The sequence below is a fragment of the Grammomys surdaster genome, unplaced genomic scaffold (assembly GCF_004785775.1).
Source record: "Grammomys surdaster isolate TR1022 unplaced genomic scaffold, NIH_TR_1.0 334, whole genome shotgun sequence".
In the NCBI taxonomy this organism is placed as follows: Eukaryota; Metazoa; Chordata; class Mammalia; order Rodentia; family Muridae; genus Grammomys; species Grammomys surdaster.
This window is the reverse complement of record NW_021604753.1, coordinates 6,549,505-6,576,971: the sequence shown is the minus strand read 5'-3', so window position 1 is coordinate 6,576,971 and position 27,467 is coordinate 6,549,505. Positions and strand designations below refer to the sequence as shown.

At 41.0% G+C, this 27,467-nt stretch overlaps 1 protein-coding gene across 3 annotated transcripts in view; it reads left to right on the top strand.

Annotated features, from left to right (window-relative positions):
• Window positions 1-23,851, top strand: part of Rbfox1 (RNA binding fox-1 homolog 1) — a 176,113-nt gene extending 152,262 nt beyond the window's left edge. For 2 of the 3 annotated variants that reach the window (XM_028778317.1, XM_028778316.1), the window contains exons 11-12: window positions 19,338-19,413; window positions 21,032-23,851. In XM_028778317.1, the coding sequence (XP_028634150.1) occupies window positions 19,338-19,413; window positions 21,032-21,154 (199 nt within the window). In that variant the 3' untranslated portion in view covers window positions 21,155-23,851. The remainder of the gene's footprint in view (window positions 1-19,337; window positions 19,414-21,031) is intronic. The other variant, XM_028778318.1, reaches the window with a different exon arrangement.
• The last annotated feature ends 3,616 nt before the right edge of the window (window positions 23,852-27,467 follow it).

Genomic DNA, 27,467 nt, shown 5'->3' with positions numbered 1-27,467 from the left:
ACACACACACACACACACACACACACACACACACACACACACACACAGAGAGAGAGAGAGAGAGAGAGAGAGAGAGAGAGAGAGAGAGAGAGAGAGAGAGATTCTTGAAAGTCTGTCAAGGTCAGAACCCTCTGGGTCTTATGACTAAAAGATTCACCAGAACCTACAGGTAGAATCACATTGACCTCACCCCATCTTGGGGAACCCCAGCTGCCACCTGTCAGGCCAAGAGACCAACCTACAGGCTGCAGAGATTTTTGTAGTCAGCATTCCATAGGGCTTTAAATACGAATAAGTCTTGTGTTATATTTGACATCTACAGCATTTGGTTCACAAAGACTCACTATGAGCCACACAGATCTGAAGTTTTTAACAAACCACTACCCATGAAACAACATTGGTGTTATTTGAGAAGGGACAGTCGCAATCCAGCCTTACCTGGTCTTGCCAGAAGCCTGCCTTTAACCTCTGTCTGGCTTCTCAAGTCTCCTTGAGAAATACTAGGAGGCCACTCTTCTCCCTTGGCACTTTTCAGAAGGAAATTGCAAATAGATGAGATTTAACCTAGGGCGAGAGGGGTGAGAGATAAAAATGACATATAGTAAGACACAAGATTAATTTAAATAAGCTACGAGCTGAGTCAGACGGACTCTGAATGGTTGGAAAACATCTTAAAATGGAAGTAAGTCTGTAGATAAAATGATATATAGCATTTCTGTATCGCAGACAGTTGATTATCCTTATAATAATTTCTCTCAGTCCTCAGTCATATCATACCCAAAGATGGATTCAAATATCTATCACTTTGTCTCAGAGAAGCTGCAGATTCAGAGCAATAATGCTACCTAGGAAATTTCCCTAGAGAAGCAGGCATACTACTACTGGTGACAGAACACTGTCCATGTGACTGCCCCTGAGCAGATTCTCAGAGGAAGTGAGGGTAGGGAACTGGGTTCCAGATAATGGTGTTCACATTTCGTCTCCACCACTTGGCATTTCAACTGGCCTTCCTCAGTTTACTCCTCTTTCATCAGAGCATTCATAAGAGGGGCTGTAGGAAGATGAAGTAAATGCATAGGCATGAATGACATTTAGCGGTCTCACATCATAGGCAAGTGTGTAAACCATATTTGATAGAGACTGGCGTCCTAAAAAGCATACCTCTCCACACTTGGAATGAAAGATTTACCAACTCACCGTTGGCTATTAATAAGCATGATCGTGTTCAGAGTGTCTGTTGGACTCTCAGATCAGCTAAGCCAGCAGAGAAAATCCAGCCGGCAACACTCCCCTGAGCTCTTCCTGTGAGTCTATGGATCGTTAAAGCTACAAACCATTCAACCAGACAACTCAACTCAAACTCCAGTGCATGTGAAAATTACCAGGATAGTAGTAGTCCATGCTCAAGTTCCATTCTCAGAGATGCTCATTCAATGGGGCTTGGTATAACTTGGCTGTCTGGAATACATCAGAAGTTTCATAGGTAATCACCATATAACCAATATTGAAAATGTCAACCAGACACCATCATCTAAAATCAAGGTTCAGGCCACTCTGTTAAAAATAAGGTGTCAGATGACTTTTAAATAGATGGGTCTGTATGAAGAGCGGGAAACATGATAGTTAGCGTAAGGACGTGGCCCATGGTACCTGCCTCCTTTGTTAGTGCAAGAAGTGGCCCTGCACCCTCACTGCTCAGATCATTTGATTCTTTCTGAACTTGTTTGTGGACAGCACTTTTCTAGCTACACTTTTCATCCCATTTTTGCTCTCTGGTAACTTGGGATAAATGGCTTCAGAGAACAAATCAACATATGGCCTATGTATAAGTATCTAAATAAGACATTTATTTCTATTTACTGTCTTAAAAGTTTCTTTAGGGTAGAAGGAACAAAAAAATCTGTAAAATGGTGTAGCAAAGGGTGATGGGCACCAGTATGGAGCCCTTGAGAAGACGAGGTCGTAGCATTGGCCTCCCCTCTGAGCTGCTTTGATACACTGTCCCTATTGCTCTTACTCATAATCAACTAATGAAAGAAAAAATCTTAGAAGACCAGAGCTGCTACACAGACTCATCCCATATATTTGAATAGCTCTATAGAAAGGCACTTTATTGACATTTTATGGGAATCTTTCTAGAAGGGAATGGGACTGGTTATATATGTTTGAAAATAAAGTAAAATAGCACAGAGTTCATGTGTAAATTGGTCATCATTTTTGGAAGGCCTTTTGTAAGCTCTTCTGATACTAGAGCAATGAGTGCCATTTCCTTCTCTCTGTCACTACTGCAAATGAGTCTTAGACCTCTGAGATTTCATCTTACTTCACAGAAGCCAGCTAAGCCAATTCTTTTTAGAAAGTGAGTTATCAAAGCAAATGTAATCGCCTTAGTTCCAAAACATACTCAAGAACTATAAAAATGATAACAGGATAGCCCCAGTTACTCAGAAGCCCCAGGCAAGAAGATCTGTTGATCCTAGAACCTTGAGACCGGATTGTGTGATATAAAAAAGACTCCACCCCCAAAATGTTAAAAAAAAAAAAGACTGAAAAGAGAAAATTTAAGAGAAGAAGGTTACCAGAAGCAATGGTAGATGGTAGGAGAGAAAGAAGAAGGAAAAGAATAAAAGGAAAGAAAGATGGAAGGTAGAAGGGAAGGAAGATAAAAAAGAATGGAGAGAGAACAAGAGAAAAATGTGGCATTTTTAAGAATTAAAAATCATGGTGTCCAAAAGATCACTCTTAAGGCAGCAACATATTGCATAAAATTCTAGGGAACTTAAGATCTAATTACTTTAAAATAATACCCCTGGGTTTAATTTTGAAAGTTTTCTCTATTCTTTTAATAACAATTTAACCTTTGTCTGGATTGCCTACAATCATCCCAGGTCTCTAGCAACCTGAGAGTTGGGTTTGACACTCAGTTGGTAGAATCCTTACCTATCATTCATGAAGCCCTAGGTTAAATCCACAGCACTACAAAAAAATTAGGTGTAAGGACATATGCCTGTTCTTTAACATCTTCTAATTGGAGGCAGGAGGGTCAGCTCAAGGTCATTGATTACATAGACTATCCCTTAGAAGGGAACCATGCAGAAGCAACATACATGTTCGCAGCATCTTATAGAATTGGGGGTTATGAGTCATGGAGCACTGCTTAAATAATTAACACTCACACACAGCATGCATATGGGAATGCTTCTTCTAAGAGCCCAACATGTGAATGGTCAAGGCTGCCATGCTCAGCTATGGCTGAGCTCCTGTTAGAGGCACCTTGTGAGTGGAGGTCCTTTTAAGTGCTTGTCTGATGCATGCTGGGAATACTCTACCTGCAGGTTAGGCATGCCGAATCTCACCAGTCTTTATGTAAGTCAAATCAAATTCCATATCATATATCTCTTTCATTTTCAGATATATCAATTGTATTGCCCCTCAAACCTATTGCTCCTCGAACCTAGGGAATCTGAAACTCAATAGTTTCTAAGTTTCAAAAAAGTTTGGGTCATAATATAAATGTAGCAAGGATACAACCAAACTTGCTTTTATTGTTTTAAGATAGATGATAAACGAACTTATTTTTGACTTTAGATTTATAGAAGACAGTATTCTCAGAGAGTATGTAATTTTGTTAGGATTTTATTGGTTTAGAAGCAACTGGAGTTTTCAGCTGAATGTTAAGTTTCAGGGAATATTCTAGAGGCATCTCTGTTTATATTCAGAGGTGCACCTCTTGTGACAGTAAAACTCTGTTAAGATATTTTATGAAATGCTCAATTGCTGGATGTTTTTTGAAACACTGGAACAAAAGCAATCATGCTAAGACTCTCCCAGAAATACATTTATCTGGGTTCTTGATCCCTATACACAGTAAAATCTAACAAATGAGACCCCAGCACCTCTCTGGGGGCTCTCAAGGCATTTAAGATCCTAGGCCATCTCAATGAGTCAGTCCAACCAGCAAGGTATAGACATTCTAATTTCTAGGGAAGTCAATGGTACCTCCACATTTGAACATGTTACATTATGGAACTGTTACCATGGAAAAGGCTTTAAGGGAGTTTTTATCATCTTTCCGGATTTAATAAATCAGAGTGCAAAAACATTTTCTATTTTTTTAAGTTTTCTTTCCAATATGCATCATATTGTAACAAAACAAATTGAGTGCAGTGGGGAGATGGCTCAGTGTTTAAAGCATTTGCTGTGCAAGTGTAAGGACCTGAGTTCAAATCCTTCAAAGACCCTTCAAACCAGACATAGTGCTGTGTGTCTGTACTTCTAGCAGAGAGCAGTAGAAGGCAGAGACAGAAGAATCCTTGGAAGCATACAGGCCAACTAGCTGGGTGTACACAGCTTGAAATAACAGGAGATGCTGTCTCAAAGAAGGCAGATGGCAAGGAATAATAACATTAGTTGTCCTCTGACTTTCATATGTTCATCACAGTGTGTACAGCACCCCCCCACCAAAAGAAGAATAATTTGAAAAGATGAGTGTTGTTTTAGTTGGTGAGATTTTTGTCCTCCTAAAACAACCTTAGTTTGATAAATTATTATCCACAACCTAATTTCATATAATGTTCTCTAATGCTCTCTTCTGTAATGAAAATATTTTTCTTTTCTTTTAAAAACAGTTTTGAGTAGTACATCATAATATATGGAGTGTTATGATAATCCTAGTTAGTCCTGGTACACTCTTTTCCTAATAATACTTTTTTAAAAGTTGTAGTATATATTTAGCATTTTAAAAACCTATGTAAGCACAACATGAAGTGGCTTGGCCTTAGCCATGCGCCCTGGCATGCTTTGGTAACACGCAGTATTAATACCCTGGCACAACAGCTTGTACACGCCCACATCCTGATGCCCTCATGATTTCATTTAAGTGGTCCCGCATGCCTGTTTTGTGATCTTTCCGAGCTTTCCAAGTCCACGGTCCATCAGCACATTTCCCTGCCACACCCATGCAGACGCAGCCCCCTCCCCACCCTTCACCTGTGCACATGGAACAAATCGCCAGCGAGCACGTTTCCCCCTGAGCGAGCAGTATTGTGAATTTTATCTTCTCTTCCAGAAATCAGTTCGTCTTCGTTGCAACAGATGAAATTTCTTGTAACACCTCTGCAGGTAACAGACATTCCTCCTTCCTGATGTCCCCACCTCAGTCTCAGTATCCTTTTTTTTCTTCCTTCTTTTTATCTTCTTCACATGCTACAGTTATTCACTGTAGAAAGTTTAGTTTCTATAAAGAGAGAAAGAGACCATGTAGTTTTGAGTGTAGCTGAAGCTCTTAGGCTCTGCCGTATGGAAAATACGTGAAGCATTTTGCTAACTCTGATATTTGTATTTCTGGTTTTAATAATCCCTGGTTCGAAAGTGTAAGCCTTGTGGTGAACAAATGCACAACAAAATTCATGGAATAACCAGCACTTGTGTTGTAAAATGGTGACTAAGGGAGCTTAGGGATACAAGGTGACTCCCATGATTCTTTTGTATCTAGTTCAGAGAGATTGAAATGGGAATTATTTGGGATCTTCATGGAATATTATTGACCATAAGAGACTGCATCCACAAAGCCAGTGGCATTAGGAAATGTAATTACATCTGTCTTTTAAGAAGGGAATCTTCCTTCCTTTAGCTAAAGATCCTCTGTTTCTTTCCCTTCAACACGTATTCTCGAGTATCTGAACTTAGAGAAAGGAAGGTTGATTTTGTGTGCAAAACCAGGACATTGGTGAATAGAATAGTTTCATGATATGTCCATCAAAACAACACTTGTAATTTCATTTTGATGTGGTTCTGCACAATGAAATTTGGAATTATTTGAGTGCCTCGATAGTGCCTTAATGATCTCTCTCTCTCTCTCTCTCTCTCTCTCCCTCTCTCTCTCTCTCTCTCTCTCTCTCTCTCTCTCTCTCTCTCTGTCATTGTATGTGATGGGGGAGGGCCAAGCTACCTTAGATAATCACTAGAGTATAAGGAAAGTGATTGACAACAGCCATAGACAGGTATACCACAAATGTTCAAAAGCATACATATGGGCCAGCTCTGCACAGAGACCATGCATCTGTTACCGGTTATTTTTTATTGATGGAGTAATAAATAAAGATGCAAATTATTAATAATGTTTCAGGCCCTATTCAGAGTCTTTGGAGAGAATGAATGAAAAGGAGGACAGAGCTAGGATCATGTTCCTGGCAGGGCCACACAGGTCTTTGCATTGGGGTCACCTATAAAGGCAATCTCTGCATTGTTAATGGTTAAGGTTTTGTTCCAAGACTTACTTCCACAAGCTCATTTTCTAAAGTAGCTACATACTCCATTTACAAACATTCATTTGCTAACGATGCTGATACTGCTCTCTCCTCCCCATCTCGATGCTCATGTAGCCCGGCTTCTCCCAGTCAGAGGTGCTGCCACAGTTAACACATTAATGCCTTAGCGTGGAAGGTGGTCTGTTAATTGCGTTTCTGAGAGTGACAGAGTGAGAAATAGTTTTCTGGGGCTCAGGAATAACTGACCATTTCCAAAGTGGAGCAAGAAAAGGAGATGGGTTGGAAGAGCCTAGAGTTGGGAGGAATGACGGAGTAACATATGAGTGAGTGATACCTGTGGGTGTACTGATGATACAGACACACTGACTTCCATGATAAACTTCCTGTGTGTTACATTGTGTCTCAGACCATATTTGACATCATGGATCAAAAACTGAAACCTGGAAACATCCGAGTAGATATCAGGCGAATCCCATGATCTGATAGTTATGTTTGTAAGTGGCTTGCATGCAACCTTCTCTAAAGAAGTAATGCATAACGCTTGCATGAGCACAGCCTGGTTCTCACCTATCCTGTCTTCTCCAGGACAGCTGCTCAGTACACTTTAATGATTTTTTTGTGAGTCACAGTTTGAAGATGCCACTGTTCCTCTGATGGTCATATTAATACTGTGTTGTGTGCGTCATCTGGTCTCATTTGAACTGGAGGTTTTGAATCATGCAGAGAGAAAAGATACTCAAATCAATCAGATCTGCCTGCAGCCAGTCTACTTACCATACAGAGTCCAAATAGGAATTCAGTTCTGCAATGAAATTAATGTCATCTTGGAGATTTTCCCTTGCAAGCTGCAAAATCCCAACACATGCACATCCTACACAGTCCACTTGCTTGCTAAAGAATCCCCACAGAAGCCAGGCCTTTTGCATCCTAGTATCTATCGACAACCAGGGTGCAACAACAGGCACATTCCTATTTTCCTGAGAAAAGTGTCAGTGAACTGGGCTGAGTATAAATTTGGTGGTAGAAAATGTGCCTTAGTAGGACTAAACCTCTGTGTTTGATCCCCTACATTGAATTAAAAAACAAAATCAAGATTCTCAAAATGTTGATTCGTGGGGCTTCCTGGATTTTATTTAAAAAAAAAACTGGTAAAGTATGAGTCTTGGGAAAAGCTGCAAATGGTGGGAGATATGAGCAGGCAGGTTGGCTGTAGGTTGGTGGTGGTAAGATGCTCATCGCCTGCATCAGAAGAGGAAGGTCATGATCTGCTCTCGGGGCTCCTCAAGGCAAAGGGATGCTCTCTACTAGCAGGCTGCCCTCAGATTGATTCTTGTCTACATTCTGTGTGGAGTAGTTGCCCATTCACATTTGTTGGCTGTGAGACTGTGTATGGGGGAACAATTTTCTTACTAAGTAATTCTAAATTTTCTGTATTTGACTTAGTCAGTTTTCCTCTAGATGGGGCAGATCCTAGAAGGAACAAGTAGATCTTGCCTCTTTCATAACTGAGTATAAGGCTAACCGTTGCATCTACTAGCCCGCTTGAACCATCGATTAATGTATAATCTCAAGAATCTTCCATAGGTTGGACTCTTCAAGAGATATAAAGGGGTGACAGTATGATTGTTCCTTCTGTGAAACCGTCCTGCCTTTGTGATTCACTAGAACATTTTCAAGATGAACTAGTAATATTAGCAGAACAAGGTGGGTCTTGTGCAATAATGGAGGTTGAAAAATCAAGTTACTTAGTGGATGGAATTCTTTCAAGTTTGATACTAGCTATGGAGCCATTGTCACATGCAGAATTAAGCCTTCCACAGACAAACTTCCACTCTAGTGGATATCATGCCCCAAATCACATGCATCAAAATGCATAGTATATACTTCTATATACAGTTTGACTGGAGCCAGTGAGGTTCAGTGGATAAAGGTGCTTGCCATCAAACCTGAAAAGCTGAATTTGATTCTTGGGGCCTACATGGTAGGAGTGAACTCACTCCTCAAACTGCCTTTCTGAGTTCCAAATGGCTGCCATGGCATATGCATACACACACACACACACACACACACACACACACACACACACACATATATATATATATGCATGCACACAGACTGACAACTACAATGCAATAAAAATACATTTAAAAGATAGAGTTGGGATTCTCTAAATCAAAAAGCAGTTGGTCGGGGGGGAGAGGCCTTTAAGGTGCCATGCAGCTTTAGCTTCCATGATCAAAAATGCTTTTTAGATGAGGGTGCACTAAAAAGATGCAAGAATATAGTCAAGGAATGACCCAAGAGTTTCGTCTTTATTGCAGTGATAAAAACAACAAACAAACAAACAAACAAGAAAGATTTAATCTGCTTGGGGTTCTAAGCTAGAGTCAGTTAGCTTAGTCCTATGTCTAAGCTAAGACACAGGAAATGCCAAGGCAAGAGCACAAGCATCCAGTCATGTGACTCCATCCTCACTAACAAGAAGGATACAAGTGATACATGTTACATACTTGCTTCATCTAGCTTGCTTCAGTCCTGGGTAGACTAGGACCCACCTGATCAGATGATGCTACTGCCCTCCATGCTACATCAATGAACAGTCAAAACAGTCCCCGCTAACATGCCCATGGACCACCTGATAAAGACAATCATCTGAGACTTTTCTCCCAAAAGATTCTAATTTGTGGCAAGTGGACAGTTGAAACTAATCATTGCCTCAGATTTTACAGTCAAGAGTTCAATTGGTTGAACATACAACCGGTGCAAAGGTTATACAATCAGGCATGCTTGCAGTTTCAAGGGCAAAATATCCATGGAGATCAGAGAAAGTATGTCTGCAAGATATCAGGAGCTCACAGAGGTAGCTCAGACAAGTTGAGATTAGGAGGCTGTGAAACCATGTAGCATTTTCCATAATCGTTGGAGGATTCATATGTTGATCTTATTAACAGTCAGCCAGAGATCTTGATAGACACCAGAACTTTATATGAAATGAACAGGGAAAAGAAAGCCACCACAGAGACTCGGAAAGTGTGGTGACAGCCCACAGTGACTCTTGGCCATGGAATTTTAAGCAGTGGTTGTGTTTGAATACTATTTCCTAGGAGAATAAGCAGGACATGGTGGTAGGGTTAGAAAGCACATGAGACTTCTGTAGTAGTTATTCTTTTACTGCTGTGACCAGGTGCCAATCCAAAGCAATTTGAGCAAGGGAGAGTTTTATTTTGGCTCCTAGTTTGAGGGTATAGTCATGAACAGAAAGACTCAGCAGTAAGACGGGGAAAGCTCAGAGTATCAAGAAGTTGCTTACATTGCATCTAAAGTCAGAAAGCAGAGAGGAATGAATGAATCTTTTAATTGGGTCTAGGACCCTAACCCTTGGGATGGTGCCACCCACATTCAGTGTGGTTCTTCCCTCCTTGAGCAAACAAATCTTGAATCTCCCTCAAAGATGTGCCAGATGTTTGTCTTCTAGGATATTGTCAATGTGACAATCAATATTGACTATCAACCCCCCTCTTCCTCTAGAAAGGTGTAAGAGTTATTTCCTAGTATGTGAGATTACATTGTCATTTACCCCTGTAACAGCTGTCTCTTTTGTGGGCTCTACTGAATTATTCAGGATACATCAGTAACTTGCTGTTATTGAGAGAATTTTGTGTACTAGCATGCACACACACACACACATATACACGAACACACACACACAGACACACACACCACATCAAAGTCTCAGTCAATAAGTTCTTGTACAATCATGAAGACCTGCTTTCCAAGGCCCAGAACCCACAGAGAAAAGCACCTCCACTTCCCAGGGCTTATGGTACCTAACCTGGGGTTGATGTGTGTGAAAAAGAAATCTTAGGTAAATGAAAATAATAAAAGCTATTGGAGACATCCACTGGGAGGCAGGTCTCTTAAATAAAGAAGTAATATTTGGCACATCCAGGACACCAGGCTAGGTACGTGCACTGTTTCTTTCTTTAGTCCCTTTGAGCCTACATGCATGCACACACCTGCAATAAGCTTTCAGATAATATTTAGAGGGAATTGCTAAATTGGTCATTCCTCTAATGAATCCTTCAGCAAGTTCCCTCTAATTGTCCTCTCCTCATCAGCATCTTCTGACGATTCAGCAAAGTTGTCATGGAGAAAACTGATTTGTGGTTAATTGGTGTTGTTTCCAGTGGAGTGTGATGTGCACTTTGCTGGAAGTAGCAGGTGCAGAGGGAACATGTAAGCAAAGGTACTTAGTAAAAATAATAATCATCCCGTTTACTGCGAGCTTACTGGGTATGAGGCACTGTTCCAGGCTTGTGGCATGCAATAACAATAAAATGTACTCATAAAAATAAAATGGCCTTATCCATTTACCTGGTAAAATTAGGGAAATATAGATAACTCTGAATTTGCCTAATGGAAGGAGATGACAGCAGTGAAACCTTAGGAAAGACGTATCATAATTAAATTCAGACTATGAGACCTATTTTGGTGGAGCCCATTCAGTCCCTCACATACCCTCAGGGCATTAAATCCCTGAGTCCGAAAGGGAAACCTAAAGATCGACACTGTAGCAAATTCTCCAAGGTGGTTTCATAGCTGAGTAAGGCACACACCTGGGAAGTCTTTTCTATCCATTGGTAAGGAAAATTCTGGAATCTTTTATGGATGTGGGCCTTCTACTCTCCTGATTTTGAGCCTTGATCTGTGGTTGGCCCATCTGTATTTCTAAGTCTAAAGTATGCAGTGGAATTCATAAACATTTAAGTTTTGATTATTATACAAGCCACTCCATTAATAATTATAAAAAATTGATTGTAGTTTAAATGTATTGAGATAAATAAAAACAAAACTGTATTTCCAACTGTGGCTACGATAGAATTTTAAACAATATATAGGACTCATATTTGTGGCTGTTACTCTATTTCTTTGAAACTGGATTATACTAGAGAAACACACAATTCATGAGAACTGTGCCCCTAACTTTATTATTAATGTGTTTCCAAGTAAAGCATTGTGTGTGTGACTGTGTGTGTGGTTGTTGTTATTGTTGTTGTTATTTTTGTTAGAGTAGAAGAAAATAACTTGGGGTTCAGATCCTAGAATCTACATCTTTATCACTATGCCTGTTACTTCTGGAAACCTCCGACCTGCTTCCATAAGCATAAAAGAGAGAAGTATCTCAAACCCCAGTGATTAGCCCAGACCAGGGTGGGGCTTGTGTATGTATCCCATCCTACATCCAACAGGCAGAGGGTATCCTTTACAGCATTCTCAGCTGCTAACTGATGCCTGTTTTATATCTTACAAGCTAGTGACCCATCAGCTTCATCTCATCCTCACTACACATGTAAGTCCTATACTATCAGGATCCCTGCCTTTATTTAGCAGGTAGCAGAAGGATGGGCATCCCCAAGGAGCCTTAGCTACTGCTCGCCTCCACTTCTCTGCAGGATTACCAGGTCACAGGGCTGATGAAGGACACAAATGGTTCTATGATGGTGTGTTTTATGCAGCCACTGGGATGCCACAGTGATTTCAAAGCATGATGGGAAATTCCTACAGGATTTTATAACAACGGTGTTAAGACAAAGAGAAAGAGGGTTTCTAAGAGGTTGTCTTGACTGTGACTATGCCTCTTGTATCAGATGAAGCATTCATTCTAGACTAACTTAATTCAAGGCCTAAAGTGGGACTTATTGTGTCTTCCTAAGTGGCTGGCTGCTGTTCTGCTTAGTAAATCTGGAATCAAGGGTGTTGGTTTGTTTGTTTGTTGGTTGGTTGGTTGGTTGGTTGGTTGGTTGGTTGGTTTTACACCTGCCCCTCTGAGGTTCAGACTAATGGAAGCTATTAAAACTGCTTTGAGAGGACAGGAAAACTGATTCTCTCTGTTTTGACAGAAATATGGAGTCCAACTTTCATACATTCTGTAGGTATTAGATTTGTGTGAACATTTATGTTTATCACAAAGTTGTGTGAAAAAAAATTGAAAGGAAAATTCTGTGAGATTTCCACACTGATGCTTCAGAGCTCAGAGGATGCATTCTGTCCCATTTCTGGGGCAACTGGGAAGATCATAAGATTGAATATGTGCTCAGTCATTCTTGAAGCTGATTTCTAAAGGCAAGCTGAAGAAGTGAGTGAGGTCTCAAATCTGTAAGGCGAGAGCCTTGTGGAGAGGAATGCAGTCACCTTCCATCTTCACTTATACATTAGAGCTTTTGATGCATTAAGAGCTGACTTCTAGATGTTTTGAGTTTTGAGTCTGGATTAGTTATCCTAATTTAGAACTCTGAGGAAAAATGAAAGGTTGTGCTGGATCCATGATTCAGAAATAGTATTCACAAATGTGCACACTATTATTGAGGAAAATTTAAGACCTGATACTCAGACTCTGGTTAGTTACTCCACAAGAGAGTGAATAGGAATGTTCCCACGATTAATTGATGCCCTCTGAATTCATTTAAATACATATAAGGAATTTTCATCTTACTATTTTTCAGTAGGTCTTTATCCTATTACAGAAAATCAGAATGTGGGGTCTGTGGTGCAGGAAGTCAAACCTTCCTGTAAGGATGCTGCAGGCCTGTTGGTGTCTGCATGGAAACCATTGCTCCTGGAAGGTCTGTCTCAAATATCAGCTAGGGTACTATGACCCTAGATGGTTTGTCTTCACTGTCAACCAGGTTGAGAAGCACCTAAAAGATTAAAAGGTATACCTCTACTTCCTCAAAGTACTTCCTCAGAGGATTGTCGAAGGGGTGGAGGCCCACCCTAAATGTACAAAGCATCCTCCCCATAGATTATGGACCCAGATAGCATAAGCACATTCCTCCCTGCTTTCTGGGTACCATGAGAAAAATAGTCAATGCACTGAACTCAAGGTAGGAACTAGCTAATACTTCCTTCTTTTAAGCTGTGGATGCCCAACATTGTGTCAAAGACACATGAAAGCAAACACATATCTCAAAACTTTCTCCAAATGGAGCATGTTGTTTTGTCCTTAGCTTAAAAGTGAGAAAAATGGTGGAACCCAGTAATTGCCTGGGGAAATTTTTGTTGTCCTGAACCTCCTGGGCTGTCTGATAGATATTTACTTGCATGAAAGAAAGAGAATTTTCACATGTTTCAGAAATAAGTCAGCACACTCCAGTCCAGGAATGAGAAAGGTCTTCAGCAGAAGCCTAGCATAGTTTGAGCAATATTTCTTGAGTCTTTGAAGAGAGAAGTTTTCCCCATTCTGAGCTCAGAGAAAGCCCATGGGATATATGAGATTCTGTATCCACAGAATTACAAAGATTTTTTGATCAGATATCCCCATGTTAAAGTCCATAAGTTCAACTCTGTCAGGTGGTGGGTTTTTTCATTGTTTGTTTGCTTGCTTGCTAGCCTGTCTATATTTATAAGTGAGAAACAGTAGCTGTTTGAGTTAAAGGATGTAATGCTCTTAACACATATTCTGGGAAATGAACAAATGGTGACTGAGTGAAGGATGGAATAACACTAGCTATAGGGAATAGAAGAGCCCAAAGGCCATGTGCCTTTGAGTGCTCTTCCTTCTCCTCGAGGGACTAGAACTGCTTTCCCCTGTTCCAGTCCCTGGGAAGAGCAGAGGACATGGCCCAACACTGACTTGGTCAGGGTCATGTGTACTCTTACTGCACTTCCCTCTGGAAAAAGGGAAAGTTACATCTCCACAGTACATTCTGCCAGCAGTGAAGAAACCCAACGAGCTTCCTTTTGAATCTTTTTTATCTTCATTTTTCAAAGTTCTCAGAATTAACCAGATGAGAGTGATATAACAGGAAGACTATCTGAGTAGAATAAAAAGTGTGTGTACAACTTAAGTCTCTGCCTCCTCCCTCCTCACTAGCTCAGAGTCTTACTAACAGTGGACACTGGGATGGGCCAATAAACATGTTAAGACTCAGACCTCTGTCGGCTCTCCCTAAGAATGTGAAAGAGAAGATCCACTGTCTAACCTCGAGAGTTCCCCACATAGCAGGGCAGCAGAACCACTGAGCCCTCATACCTTTTCAATAAGTATGTGCCTAGCCTGGATTCATTTTCCTAAATACCTACAGGCTAATAATTCAGCTATAAAGAAAATGCATACAGTAGTCCCTAAAGACCTCTACAGACTGGGGGTCATTCACTATCCTGATAAAGCATGGCAAAGTGAAAGTACCCTCCACAATTATTCTTGCAGGAGGGACACAAGTCAGTCACTTCTCTGACACAGTTGGACTGGCTAGGAAGGCCACACCACCTTATGAACTCCATCCAAGGGGGGAATAGAATTCATCCACCTTTCTGCCCCATAGAGATTCTTCCAGCTGTTTCTGAGACTAGAAGAGTGGGAAGGTGATGTTAAAGAGATGGTATAAGGCTCTTAATTGAAAGGGAGTGAAATTAATTATACTGCACTTACTATACCCTTAGCAGAAAACTGTGACACTGTTGGAACTCTGCTTGGGCTGATCACACAGGCACATCAAATTTCATTAGCATGCAACTTGTCCTAACTAGATTTTTGAAAACAGTAATAATAAGTTCTATTTCTATGTCTCAGTAGGATTCATAAAGCATTTTTTAAACTGTTTTTTAGGGCTGAAAAGATGGCTCAATGGATAAAGCACTTACCATGCAAGTAAGAGGATGCCAGTTAGAATCCTCGGCACTCACATAGAAGCCAGGTGGTGTGCCAGCTAGACTCAAGCGAGCTGGCAAGCTAGACAAGCCAAATTTGCTAGCTCTCAGTGTCAGCAAGAGACCCTGCCTCAGTAAAATCAGTTGGACAGCAAAGGAGGTACCCAGCATTAACCTCTAGCCTCAGATGTACACCCAGTATCAACATCTGCTATTTACATACATCAGTACACATGTACAAACACACATGCATACATACGCACTGCACATACATATGCATATAAATAAAAATATAGATTCTTGTTTCCCATTCAACAGATAGAAGAATCATTGACTTCACTGCACTGTAACATTGAGTTCAACTATAGTAATTGAAACTACATCTGAGATTTATAAATTAGGTAGACTCTGATGCCACAGGAGTTGTAATTTGATTGCTAGAAGTACTTGTGAGCATATTAGACTAGAACTTTTCTGTTGCTTCTGAAATCAAAGGCTTGGACAGTAGGGGGAGGGCAGCTTGTGAGGCTCCATGTGAGAAGCCTAGCACCCTACTGTTCTCTGTTCTCTGTGGATGGTTTTCAAATGCATCAGGTTGGTTTTCATGCATTTCCCATGTGAATGTGGCAGAGCTCAGACAGAAGCAACACTATTTTGGAGTCGGAATGATGTGGATCTGAGAAAGAGAGGAGTCTTGTCTGACGTAGAAGAACAAGGACAGTGTGAAGACAGAACTTAGATATGGAAGTTCTTGGTGCTCTCCCTGGGGACATCATGTTGCCTCCCTGGTTTAACTTGAGGCTTCCTGGCTGGGAACCATGATGAAGCAGCCAACAAGGAAGCTCCCATTATCTGTGTTTTACTTTCTTACAAGGATTTAGACGTTGTGGCTATTTGTCTAGTGCCCAAAGGTACAAAGCTCCACATTCCATTTGAAGAGTCCCCAGATATTTTTGGCAGTATCTTCAAGGGTTTTGAGTGTCTGTCAATGACTAAGGGGAATGTTTAGCAAGTATATCCTAAGGAATATTTCTACTGGTAGAATATGCTGCATGGTCCTGGGGAGGTAGCTGAGTGGGAAAGAGTGCTTTCTCTGTAAGAATGAGAACCCGAGTTTGAATTCCAAATGTAAAATATTAAGCATAGTCATATGTGTCTGTAACCCCCACATAGGGGGATTCAGGAGTCAATATAGACAGATTCCTAGAGTTTATTGGTCAGCCAGCCAAGCTAGGATGGTTCGATGAGAGACCTTGGACTTAAGACAATAGTGTGAAGGGTGAAAAAAGTAAACACACACACTATAAGTATATGTAATTTAAAAAATTATATACATATATGTACATAATTTTTGAAATCATGAAAAAAAGTATACTATGGGTTCCAGTATCTTTAGAATTCTGGTTCTCTCCTCTTCTCTACTGTCTCATTCAAGTGGTCCATGTCTATAAATTAGATACAGTCTTTCTTACCATGAGGGGGGAAAGTGAACAACTGTATAGAAAAGTAAAAGAAATTATCAGATATATGCCATGCGACACTAAGGGTAGACAAGCCTGGATGAACAGAAGATATGATTCTAGAATCCATGAAAAAACAATGGAAGATTTTAAGCAGAATAATGATGAGATACAATTTATACAGATTTATGTTTAATTCAATAGAGAAATGGATGGATGAATTCAAATCAAAGAATGGATGGATGGATTACATGGATCTTAGAACTATAAATGGCTTTCAATTTGAATGGTTTTGAGTTGGGCGAAGGTTGCTGTGTTTGATCTGGTGTAGCACTGGTGCTGTCTTCTGTGGTGATACAGCATGTAGACTTCAGTGAGCATGTTTCATATTTTTCAAGATTGCTGGTTTGTTGGAATTGGGGCCAGGAAAGTCTCATAGTCTGATTATGTCTTGTCCAGTTTTACTAGAAATGGCAGTGTCAAAGCTAATCTCATCCCAGATCAGACCCTAAGCCATGATGCCCTCACACTGTGGAGGTCCCTGGAAGCTGCTGCTCTTTGTTCCCTCTGAGGACATTGGGGTGTCTATGTGCCTGGCATGTCTGCTGAAGAAGTACTGCTCAAGTCCCCATTTCCCCTAATAACCTTGTGTCTAAACTGTCCTGTCACACAAGGGCATGTTTAGAAATTAGCATTTGAAAAGAAGCTTCCTTGCTCTCGGTTAGAGCTGACATGGTCCCTTTTCCTCAGTGGAAATGAAATTTATTAATCATCATAAAACCATGGTATTCTGAAGGTAGAGGTCACCCTGAAGAGAACCGGAGCCTTCTCATTTGGGAGGAATAGTTTGAGGCTGCTGTATTTTCTTTAGCCTTGTAAGAGAGTGTTAGTCAAACTATTACCTTGGGATTTCTGCAAAGGTTGAAGCTATGCCCAATATTAAAGCCCCAAAATGATAAGAGCAGACTGGAAGGTGGAGTCATGCTTTCATTCAGTTCATCCATACCTCAGGAAAAGCAGACTCTTAGGTGCAGGTACATAGGCACATATGTGCCTGTGTGTGGAGGCCAGAGGACTGTCTCCACTGTCACCCCTCAGGACATTACACACCTTTGTTGTTGTTGCTGATGTTGTTGTTGTTTTGTTATTGGGGGTTTGTTTGTTTGTTTGTATTTTTTATGATTTCTCACTGGCTCCAGAACTTGTCACGTAATGTTAGTTGGCTGAGCACTAAGTCTTAGAGACTCACTGGCCTCTTCTTTTCCAGTGTCAGCATACTTTGCATTTTTGAAAATATGAGTATGGGAACTCAAACTCAGGTCCTCATGTTTGCAAAACAAGCACTTGACCAATTCAGCTCTCTCCCCAATCCAAAGTGGAGACTGTTGCCACAGTCAAACTACTCTCAAAATGAAAACCAAATTGTCCTGAAAGTCCATCTTCACACTTACTTTTCAGAACTCTGTGGGTTACCGCTGAACATATCTATGCCCTAAGATACTTTTTCAAGTCTTCTGTTAATGTAGCCAGAATTTGCCAGGTGAAATATTAAGAAGCAATGTAAATCAATAAAATCAAACCACATGCCATTCTCACATTAGGCCACCCTCATGCCTTGACCTTGCATCTGCTACTCCTTATAGCAGCTGGGCTCTCTGATGAAATTTTTATTTTTAATGAACAAAGGTATTAAATGAAAGAGAGGGGAACTGCGCTGACAACTTGTTAGCTTTGAAGAAAAGTGCGCATCTGAACAAAAGGTTTCATTGTCACAATGCAGCTGAAGATCCAGGAGCCCTGGCAGAGTGCTGGAGAGTGGTCTAGGTGATGTCAGCTCCTTGTTCTTGGAAGATGCAGGAAGGGTCTGACTGTTAGAGAGTATCCATAGGATGTCCCAGGTACCCGAAGTTAGAATCATCTCTTGTTTTATCCACCTGGGGTCTAACTGGGAGTCTGAAACTTAAAACGTCCTTCATTCACGTTGATCAGTATCAAACTCTCACTGTTCAAATCATCTTCAGAAAGGTGTGTGGGGATGGATGTCAAACAAGTAAGGACATGTGACATTACAGATCAAGTGTGCACATTACCCTGGGAAGGCATTCCTGCTCCAAATGTCCCTATGTTAAGAACTATCCCAAGAGTGGATGAAATTCTAGGATACTAAGATCAAAACCAAACCAAACTATGATTTCTGAGAGTAACCTTGGGGCCGCACAGACCCTTCACACTGTCGCATCTAAGTATAGCAGCTTCTTTCAATCTGAAGTATTGGGCAAGAGCTGCCCAGACAAATCACTGAACCCTTTCTAATGTGCCTGATCTCATTTGCTTGGTGACAATCAAATCAGATGAAAAGACATCTAGCTCATCTGTTCTTGAGCACTAAATTCTGTATGGGACACTGGGCTTCTCAAGCCTAGTCTCCCTACTGTTTGCTTCCTGCCTGCCTCAGTAGCAACATCACAGTAGAAGAGAATGTGTATGTGTGTGAAAGTTTGTGTGTGTGTACATGTAAGAGTGAGTATCTGTGTGAATGTGAGTGTGTGTGTGTGTGTGTGTGTGTGTGTGTGTGTATTTACAGTTATATGCCACATCTATGGAATGGTCCCCAGAGACTTTTTACCACCGAGGTTTTCATGGTTTGTGTAAATGTACTTTGTGATGTTTCAAAGACAAAAGTGAATAATGATGCCCTTCTCAGAACAGGTCCCCATCTTTAACTTGAACATGACTGTATGTGGAATACATTCGTATGAGCAGCTGTGTTAAATAGACCACCACACTCAGTCTGAGCTTCCTCCTATCCTGCAGTGGAGAGGGGCTATTTCATGTTTTAGGATGAGATCGACCCCTCTATGCTGTGTTGGTTCTCTGTCTCTCGTTGCTGGCTTTATCACAGTGTAACCATGGTACATCAGCACACACGGACCAATCTCACCTCTTCTTCCCTTTGCAGTTACGGACGAGTTTATGCTGCCGACCCCTACCACCACACACTTGCTCCAGCCCCCACCTACGGCGTTGGTGCCATGGTGAGTAGCAGCTCCTCCTTGTCCTCTGCTCCTCCTGCCATCTTCCCTGCCCCCCACCCCAGCTGGGGCCTCAGGATGGGCTGATGGTTGGAGTCCTCTCACTTTCCCTTAATTGAATTTGTCTCTTGTGCTAACAGCAGCTAAAATGCCACATTAATCCTCCCAGTAAACTTGATAAATGTCTTAATTTCTTGGCAATGTAGTGCATGTAAGTTATTATATTTCTAATTTTGCAAGTCTCACCTAGCGAGCACTTACCTTAATGGAATAATTAGTCATTTTGATAATTAAATCCATCACTAACGGAATGCAGTGTCAATGCAGAACTTTTTTTTTCTTTTTTTTTCCCTTCCCTCCCGTGCTGCCCTGCTCATTCACATAGCCCCAAGGTTCCAGCCCCAGCACAGACTTCAGAGGAGCTAAGCTGCAGACTTCCAGGCCTCTGCTGTCAGGCAGCTGAGCATCTGCCTGCCTCTCCTCCCCTTTTACAATTCATGTTTAAAGTCATAGTCGCCCAGGAGAGAAAGTAGACAGAGGGGCACACTTTGTGTGTGTGCCTAGTACATAAGAAATTAAGGAATCAGCTGGCTTTGGGGTTGTCTTGGTTCTTTTGTTTTGTTTTGTTTTGTTGTTTTGTTTTGTGTTCTTCTTGGAGGGTGGGAAATCTGGGATTTGTTTTGTTTGTTTTGGGAAGGGAAAGGGGGAGGGCAAAATTGGGGGGGCAAGGGCAGGGTGAATTTGCCTGTACTTGTCAAATTTCTATGCACTAACACTCTTGAGTCCAGTAAGACATGTCCATCGCGTGGAACACATGCGATCAATACAGCGCCTTGGCATGCAGTCTTCTGCTTGAGTTGAGAATCTTAGTCCTCTCCCTAAAACTCAGTCCCACGGGCATTCATTGGAATTGCCAATAATTGCAGCAAAGAGAAATGCTTAAGTGTCACCTCATAGCCATAAGAAGCTATGGCTAGACAGTTTCCTGGACCCTGGGTCATAGAAACCCAAGCAGGCATAGAAGAACCTATTGTTGTACACAAGCTTAATCACACCCAGCAGTGCCCCTGTCTCACCTCCACTGCAGCATCAGAATTCATAGGCTGCCTAGCCAAGCCTAGAAGCAAGCTTTTATTCTTATTAAATGTGGCATCCAACAACCCCGATTCAACACCTAGGCCACCTGAAGAAAGGGGTGGAAAAGAATCCTGAATCTCTACGTCCAATACATTGTCTAGAACCACCTTTGAATATTCTTAGAGCTTCTCCCAGTAGAACACCATATCAATAAATCCACTCATTGAAGAAACAAACCAGTAAAATGACCTGGTTCCATCCACTTTCCCATGTGTAAACCGGAGGCTTCATAGCTGGTAGGTAGGACCAGCAGATACAATTCAATTTCCTGGGATTTTTGTTTTTCTTCATAAGGAGTTGCTGGAGGAGGTCAGGAGTGACCACCATTAACTTTCTGACAAGGTTTTGGGATGGGGAAGGGGGTGCCCTCTATTTTGGTTGATTTTGAGTGTCTATATTTTTTTTACATTAGTCTTTTTGATGATCCACATGTTACAAAAGGCAACATGTAAAAAACCACACCCCTCAAATTGCTTTGTTTCAGAATGCTTTTGCGCCCTTGACCGATGCCAAGACTAGGAGCCATGCTGATGATGTGGGTCTCGTTCTTTCTTCATTGCAGGCTAGTATATACCGAGGGGGATACAACCGCTTTGCTCCATATTAAACGATAAAACCATTAAACAAACAAACAAACAAACAAAAACAAACCAACCTTCCAATGTGGGGAGAGAGGAAGCTTTCCGAGGCCTGAGTGTTGCGTCACATGCAGTAGGACATCACATTAGCAACTCAAAGAAACAACTAAAAAAAAAATTAAAAAAAAGAGGAAAAATTACATTTTTTATCTTATACCTCAGATATTTTGTTCTGTGTATTTTAATATTGTGGGTCTTTGGTTTCTGAAGGTTTTTGTAGTTCAGTTGCTGGCTGTAGGAGTTTTGTGGTTGATCTAGAGAGAGGCTAGATATGAATAAAAACCGATTTAGGGCCATATCCAGAGTACTATATTATGTAAATGAATTATATATGCCGAACAAGAAGCTACTGGGGTTAAGCTGTTTGGGAAGACTGTAAGTGGCAAGTCATTCTTTCTGCATCTATATTATTTTATTCTGTGAAAGGGGAGGCCGGGAGGGGCTTAGGGGTTTGGGACTGGGGTTTGGCTGAAAGGAAAAAAAGAAAATATATATATATATATATATATAAATACATATATATAGTAACTGATGAATCTAAATGACCCACTGCACCAACTATCATAAATCTATGGTTCTAAGTTACTCCTGGCAAAGTTAAGCCAAAGGCTGTGTTAAGAATCTGCTTCTTATAGCACGGAGATTGCAGTCGAAGGAAGCTGTGTCGGCCAGTCCATCCTCTTATCATTCCACCTGCAGTACTCAGCTTCTTACCTACCCACTAGTTATTTAAGCAAAGGCTACTAGTTAGGCCATCAATAAGCATTCTTTTTATATTTCTTCCAGTATGAGAAATTATTGATATCACTGCTGACTTTTATATTACGGGAGGGAAAAATTAACATTAATAAAAAGGTGATAAAAAAAAGCACTGTTTCTATTTTTTTCTTTTTTTCCAAAAAAGAAAGTAATAAAAACTTAAATTCTTTGTACCAGTTAAAAATATGTATAAAATTTACATCTGTGCAGTGGAGTTATGTTCTAGAAACAGTCTCTGAGGCTTCAGTTTTAGCTTAGTAGATTAACTGTTAGAGACAGACGTATAATTTTTATGGAATTACATGATAATCATATCTGGATTTATAGTCGCATTTTACAAGTATCGCAATCATTGAATAGAGATAATCACGGTATTTTCATCAGCTTGATACTTTTTGAAAACATGACTGCGCTGTGAGCAACTTGCAATTTTTCAGTCTGTGAGAGCCTGCCCTTCCCTCTCCCCAGTGCCCCAGGGTTATCTTAAACTGGTATCTTTACTTCTATTGCCAAGGCCCAAGACAATTGTCAGAAGGAAGCAAAAACAAAACAAAAAACAAAACAAAACAAAAGTAGAACCATGCCCTCCCTCCCCCAAAGAACAGTGTCTGCCCCATTCTTTCTCGGAGCAGGGCCAGAGCAACACAGCCGAAAAATTGCAGCTTGTGATTTTCTTCTGTTTGAATTCCCCCATGTTGTCCTGTTTACAAGTTAACCTAAGTTGGGGTATCTGTCATGGGTCTTCCTGTTTTTGTATTTAAATTCTAAAATATCAGCAAGCTGTTCCCTGAGTAGTTACCGCCTGTGTGTGCAGTGCCGGCCCCACGGTGCGCACTTTAGTAAGTTATCAACTCACGCTGTGAACCTGCCAATCTGCTGTAACAACTCTGCTTTAAAATCAAAACCAAACAAAACTTTAAAAAGCAAAAAACAACAAAAAAAAAGTGTTTGTGATCCAGCTTTTCCTCGTCATCCTACGTGCATGCCCGTAAGATCGGTTGGATATTAAACCATCAATAAAGTTTCATGGGATTTGAAAACAAAGTTTTTGTAGCTTCGATATCTAAGACAGATGATCATGGTTTGGGAGAAAAAGAAAAGCAAAGGGCGAGGAGGGGAAGGGAGAGAAACTGCTGAACTGGTGAGAAGAGAAAAATCTAGGAACTGGTGGTCTTCTTTCACCAGACCCCTTTGAGTAGGGAGAGACGCGGCCAGAAGGGGACAGTTTGACAACATCACGTTCCCACTCCCCTGGCCTGCTACAGTGTGCACCTGGTTGATGTTATCCAAGACAACAATTTATCATGATGCTGTAGCATTCGACTCCAGATGGGGTCAAGATAGTAACAAAAATGGGGGCTGCAAAAAGATCAACAGACTCCTCCCAGTCGCCCCAGCTTTCCAAGCCCAGAACTTGCATTGTGTATGAAATCACAAACATGGAATTCTTACTGTGCTGGCTAAAGTAAAACTCATTTGCGGTTTTGATTTCCATCAATGAACTGTACTTTCCCCCACGACCGTATGTAGTTTTAATAAAAATCATTTAGAGCAAGTGGGTGCCAACCGATGTCGCAGAACCTTTTGTCTAGGCACTCCGCTGAGCTGCCGATAAGTCGTTTTAAATTGTCATGTCAGAGGTGTAAACAAACATTTTGGATTTTTTAAAACAACAGTATTTATTTGGAATGTTTTCATTTATCTAAATAACTATTGCTATTATGAATTATGGAAAAAAGATTAATGTGGCATATAGTGACTTCTTAACACACATCACCCAATCTGCAAACCCAGAAAAATGTGTATATCTGTCTTTAGAAATTAGTGTTTATATCACTTACAGTGGTTTGTGAATAAAGAAAACTGGTTTGTAATATCAAAAAATAAAAGCTTAGTCTGAAAAGGTACCTGTAAGTTGGTGTCCTGAGTTCTTCTGCCTCTGTGGATTTATTTATGGGGTTTATTTTACACACACACACACACACAGTCACACACACACACCTGTATCCTTGTGCCCATGAGAGGCCCAGGGTGGGTACCACCAAAATAAACAGTGGTCCAGGTAGACCAGATGCTACTGTAGCCACTCTTTCCTCTGGGTCATATCTCTTTCTTTTTCTTTTTTCTTTTTCCATACTCAATGGACCCATACAGGGATGTCTAAGAAATAGTTCACTTTAGCTGGTTTTCTGCATGATACTGTCTGTGGTTTAACCTCAATATTGGCACACTGTAAATTTCAAATACAAGCAATGAGACAACTAGTTGGGCCATTTGTGGGGAAACCTGACAGCTCATATGACTGGATGCTTAGGAGGGGTCAGGCAGTGTGCTTTGTCTTTTGTGTTTCTTATTTAAACTAATAATTTAGGAATCACCTCAGAACCTACAGAGATAAAGCAAAGGTGTCTGTGGCCAAGTGAAAGGACCTTAGTTCAATCCCTAGAGCCCATATGATAGAAGGCAAACTGACTGCCATAAGTTGTCCTCTGAACTCTATACTTACACTGTGGCATACACGTGCATTTATACATACAAAATGTGAAAAATTGAAGAAGTCCTCCAGAAACTGAGCATAGTAGCTCATACCTGCAATCTCAGCCTCAGGATGATTGTCCTTATGTTCAAAGTCAGCCTGAGCTACATTTTGAAATCTTATCTGTAAAATGAATTAATTTTTAAATTAGAGTATGTGTGTGTGTATGTGTGTGTGCGTGGGTGAGAGAGAGAGAGAGAGAGAGAGAGAGAGAGAGAGAGAGAGTTAGCTTACAGTTACATGCCACATCTATGATCTATGGAATGGTCCCTGAGGTTACCACCAAGGTTTTCATGGTTTGTGTAAATGTACTTTGTGATGTTTCAAAGACAAAATTGTCTAATGATACCCTTCTCAGATCGGGTCTTAATCATTAACTTGAAAGGGACTGTATACAGAACACTTTCATATGACCAGCTGTGTAAAATGGACCACCAGACTCAGTCTGAACTTCTTAATATTCTGCAACAGAGGGAAGATGTGTCATGTTTTAGGATGAGTACAGCCCTTTCATGCACTATTCATTACATTTGAGCTCAGATGTTTTGGAACTACATGAAGTTAAGAGTCACCTAATGTGGATGCTGGAAATGTAACTCAGATCCACTAGAAGAGCAGTATACATTCTTCACAACCGAGTCCTAGCTTTATTAAATTAATTCTTAAAAAACCAATCCTTCATGGTTGAACAATCTACCCTACGTAGTTACTTACGAATATCTTAATGCCGCCTTGTGTAATTATCTTAATCTTAATCCTGTCCATCTGAAAACATGCAAGGGTTAAGAAGATGCCAAGAAAAGCTAGACCATAGCCCTATGCCACAGGCTTTTCACCTGTCTGGTCCAGTTACCAAAAGCATATACCCATTAGCTCTGTGGAATTTGAACATTAGGCTCTATCATGAAGAGTGCAAGCATCCTCCCAGGGACCTGTTCCTGTTCCCAACTCTCCCAGTGAGTAGGTGCTCACTGCCTATGATTCCAGCTCCAGAGGAATTCAAAGCTTTTGTGAGCACCTGTTCTCTCTTTCTCCTCTGTCTCCCTTCAAAACACACACACACACAAACACACACACACACACGCGCTCACACACACACACACACATTGCACAATGATCTCTATAACATGTGCCTTAGTTAGGGTTTCTATTACTGTGCAGAGATGCCATGACTAAAACAACTCTTATAAAAAGAGACCATTTAATTGAAGCTGGCTTACAGTTTTGGAGGTTCAGCTCATTATTATAACGGCAGGAAACATAGCAGCATGATACCAGGCATGGTACTGGAGAAGGAGCCGAGAGTTCTACATTTTGAGCCGCAGGATGCAGAAAGAGACTGTCACACTAGGCCTAGTTTGAACATATGAGACCTCAAAGCCCATCTCTAACAAGGCCACGCCTAACCCAACAAAGCCACACCTCCTAATAGTTCCCTGTGGACCAAGCATTCAAACACATAGGTCAATGAGCGCCATTCCTGTTCAAATCACTGCACTGTGCTTGCAGCAACACTTCAAGAATGATAGGCTAATATCACAGACAGGTAAAATAGTAGAGGTCCAAAGAGGGTTTGTCAATGTAAGATCAAAGAGCCAGTGATGGGAAATGTTTCCATCTGGCCAACCAGAACTTGAGAAGCAAGATTTTTTTTTTTTTTACCCTGAATGTCTGCTGAATATTTTTGGTTTCCAATCCTCTTTCTGTATCAAAGGTTGTCTTAATAGCATTGAATTCTGAAGACTGGAAGGACAGCTGAATTAGTAAAGTGCTTACTGTGCAAGCCTGGGGACCTGAGTTTGGATCCCTACCACCCACATAAAAAGATGGGTGTGGTGGTACCCATCTGTGATCCTAGCACTGAGGAGTTAGAGATAGGAGGATGTCCAAGGCTCACTGGCCAGTTAGTCTTGCTGAATTGGTGAGATTGATGTTTAGTGAGATACCCTGTCATGCAAATCTTGTCTACTTCCTAGGAAGAAGCCTTTGTAAAAAGTCAGTGCTCTGGATGAGCACTTCGTGACCCACACATATACACAATCTGGCACACAAGCAAAAGCCCTGCCATACTAGGACAGCATCATTCCAACAGGAAGCTCGTAGACTTCCTCTCTAATCTTAGGCCACTTGCCTGGCAGTACTTCCACAGCAAAGAACCATCGTCGTATAGAAGGTACCATCTTCCAGGAGCCATAGGATTGAGCCTATGATCCACATGTTTGCAGGCCCAGACTGAAGAACGTGTGTACCGTACTCACATGTGCATGTGTGTGGGAACTGTGTGGGCATATGAACACAGGCATGGGTACCTACATAGGAATTGTGCTTTCAATCTTCCTCTCCATAGCCTTGCTTGCTTTCATCAGTAAAGACATAAAAACTGAATCTGAAAGTAAATATCCCCACAACAGAAGAGAGGACACATTTTCAGAGGTTGGGTTGGTGAGGGGCTCCTTTACTTTCCATTCCTGTAGAAGAATACACATATACAGACAGAAGTATTTGGGACACATATACAAAAATTCTCCAAATGTTTTCTAAAGAGTATGAAATTCTCATTGTATAAACTGCTCAGGATTCCACCTGATGGCTAACACTAGACTAGGGACTGTCTTGTCACACAACCCACAATGGAGCCCTTCAGTACACAAATAAAATTATACCTTCTTGTTCCTGAGTTTTATGGTTCCAGGATTGGAAGTTTGCATTTGATCAGTAACAGTTGCCACACTAAGCCCTTTAGAAGGGCTTCCTCTGAGATCCCAACTTTCCTCCTGTGCTGTGTACTGGCTACCTTCCTTAAAACCTGGAGAGGCACCTGTGGCCTAGAGAGGCAGCACCATGGCCACCATGCACATGTGTCCAACCAGAGGAAAGTATTTACAGCGTGTCTGTCTGGTGGAAAGTTGATACTATGAGAACACTGATGAGTCATTAAAAGCCAAAAGTGCCTCTCCCAAAAGGAATAGTGCTAAGATCGAACTGTA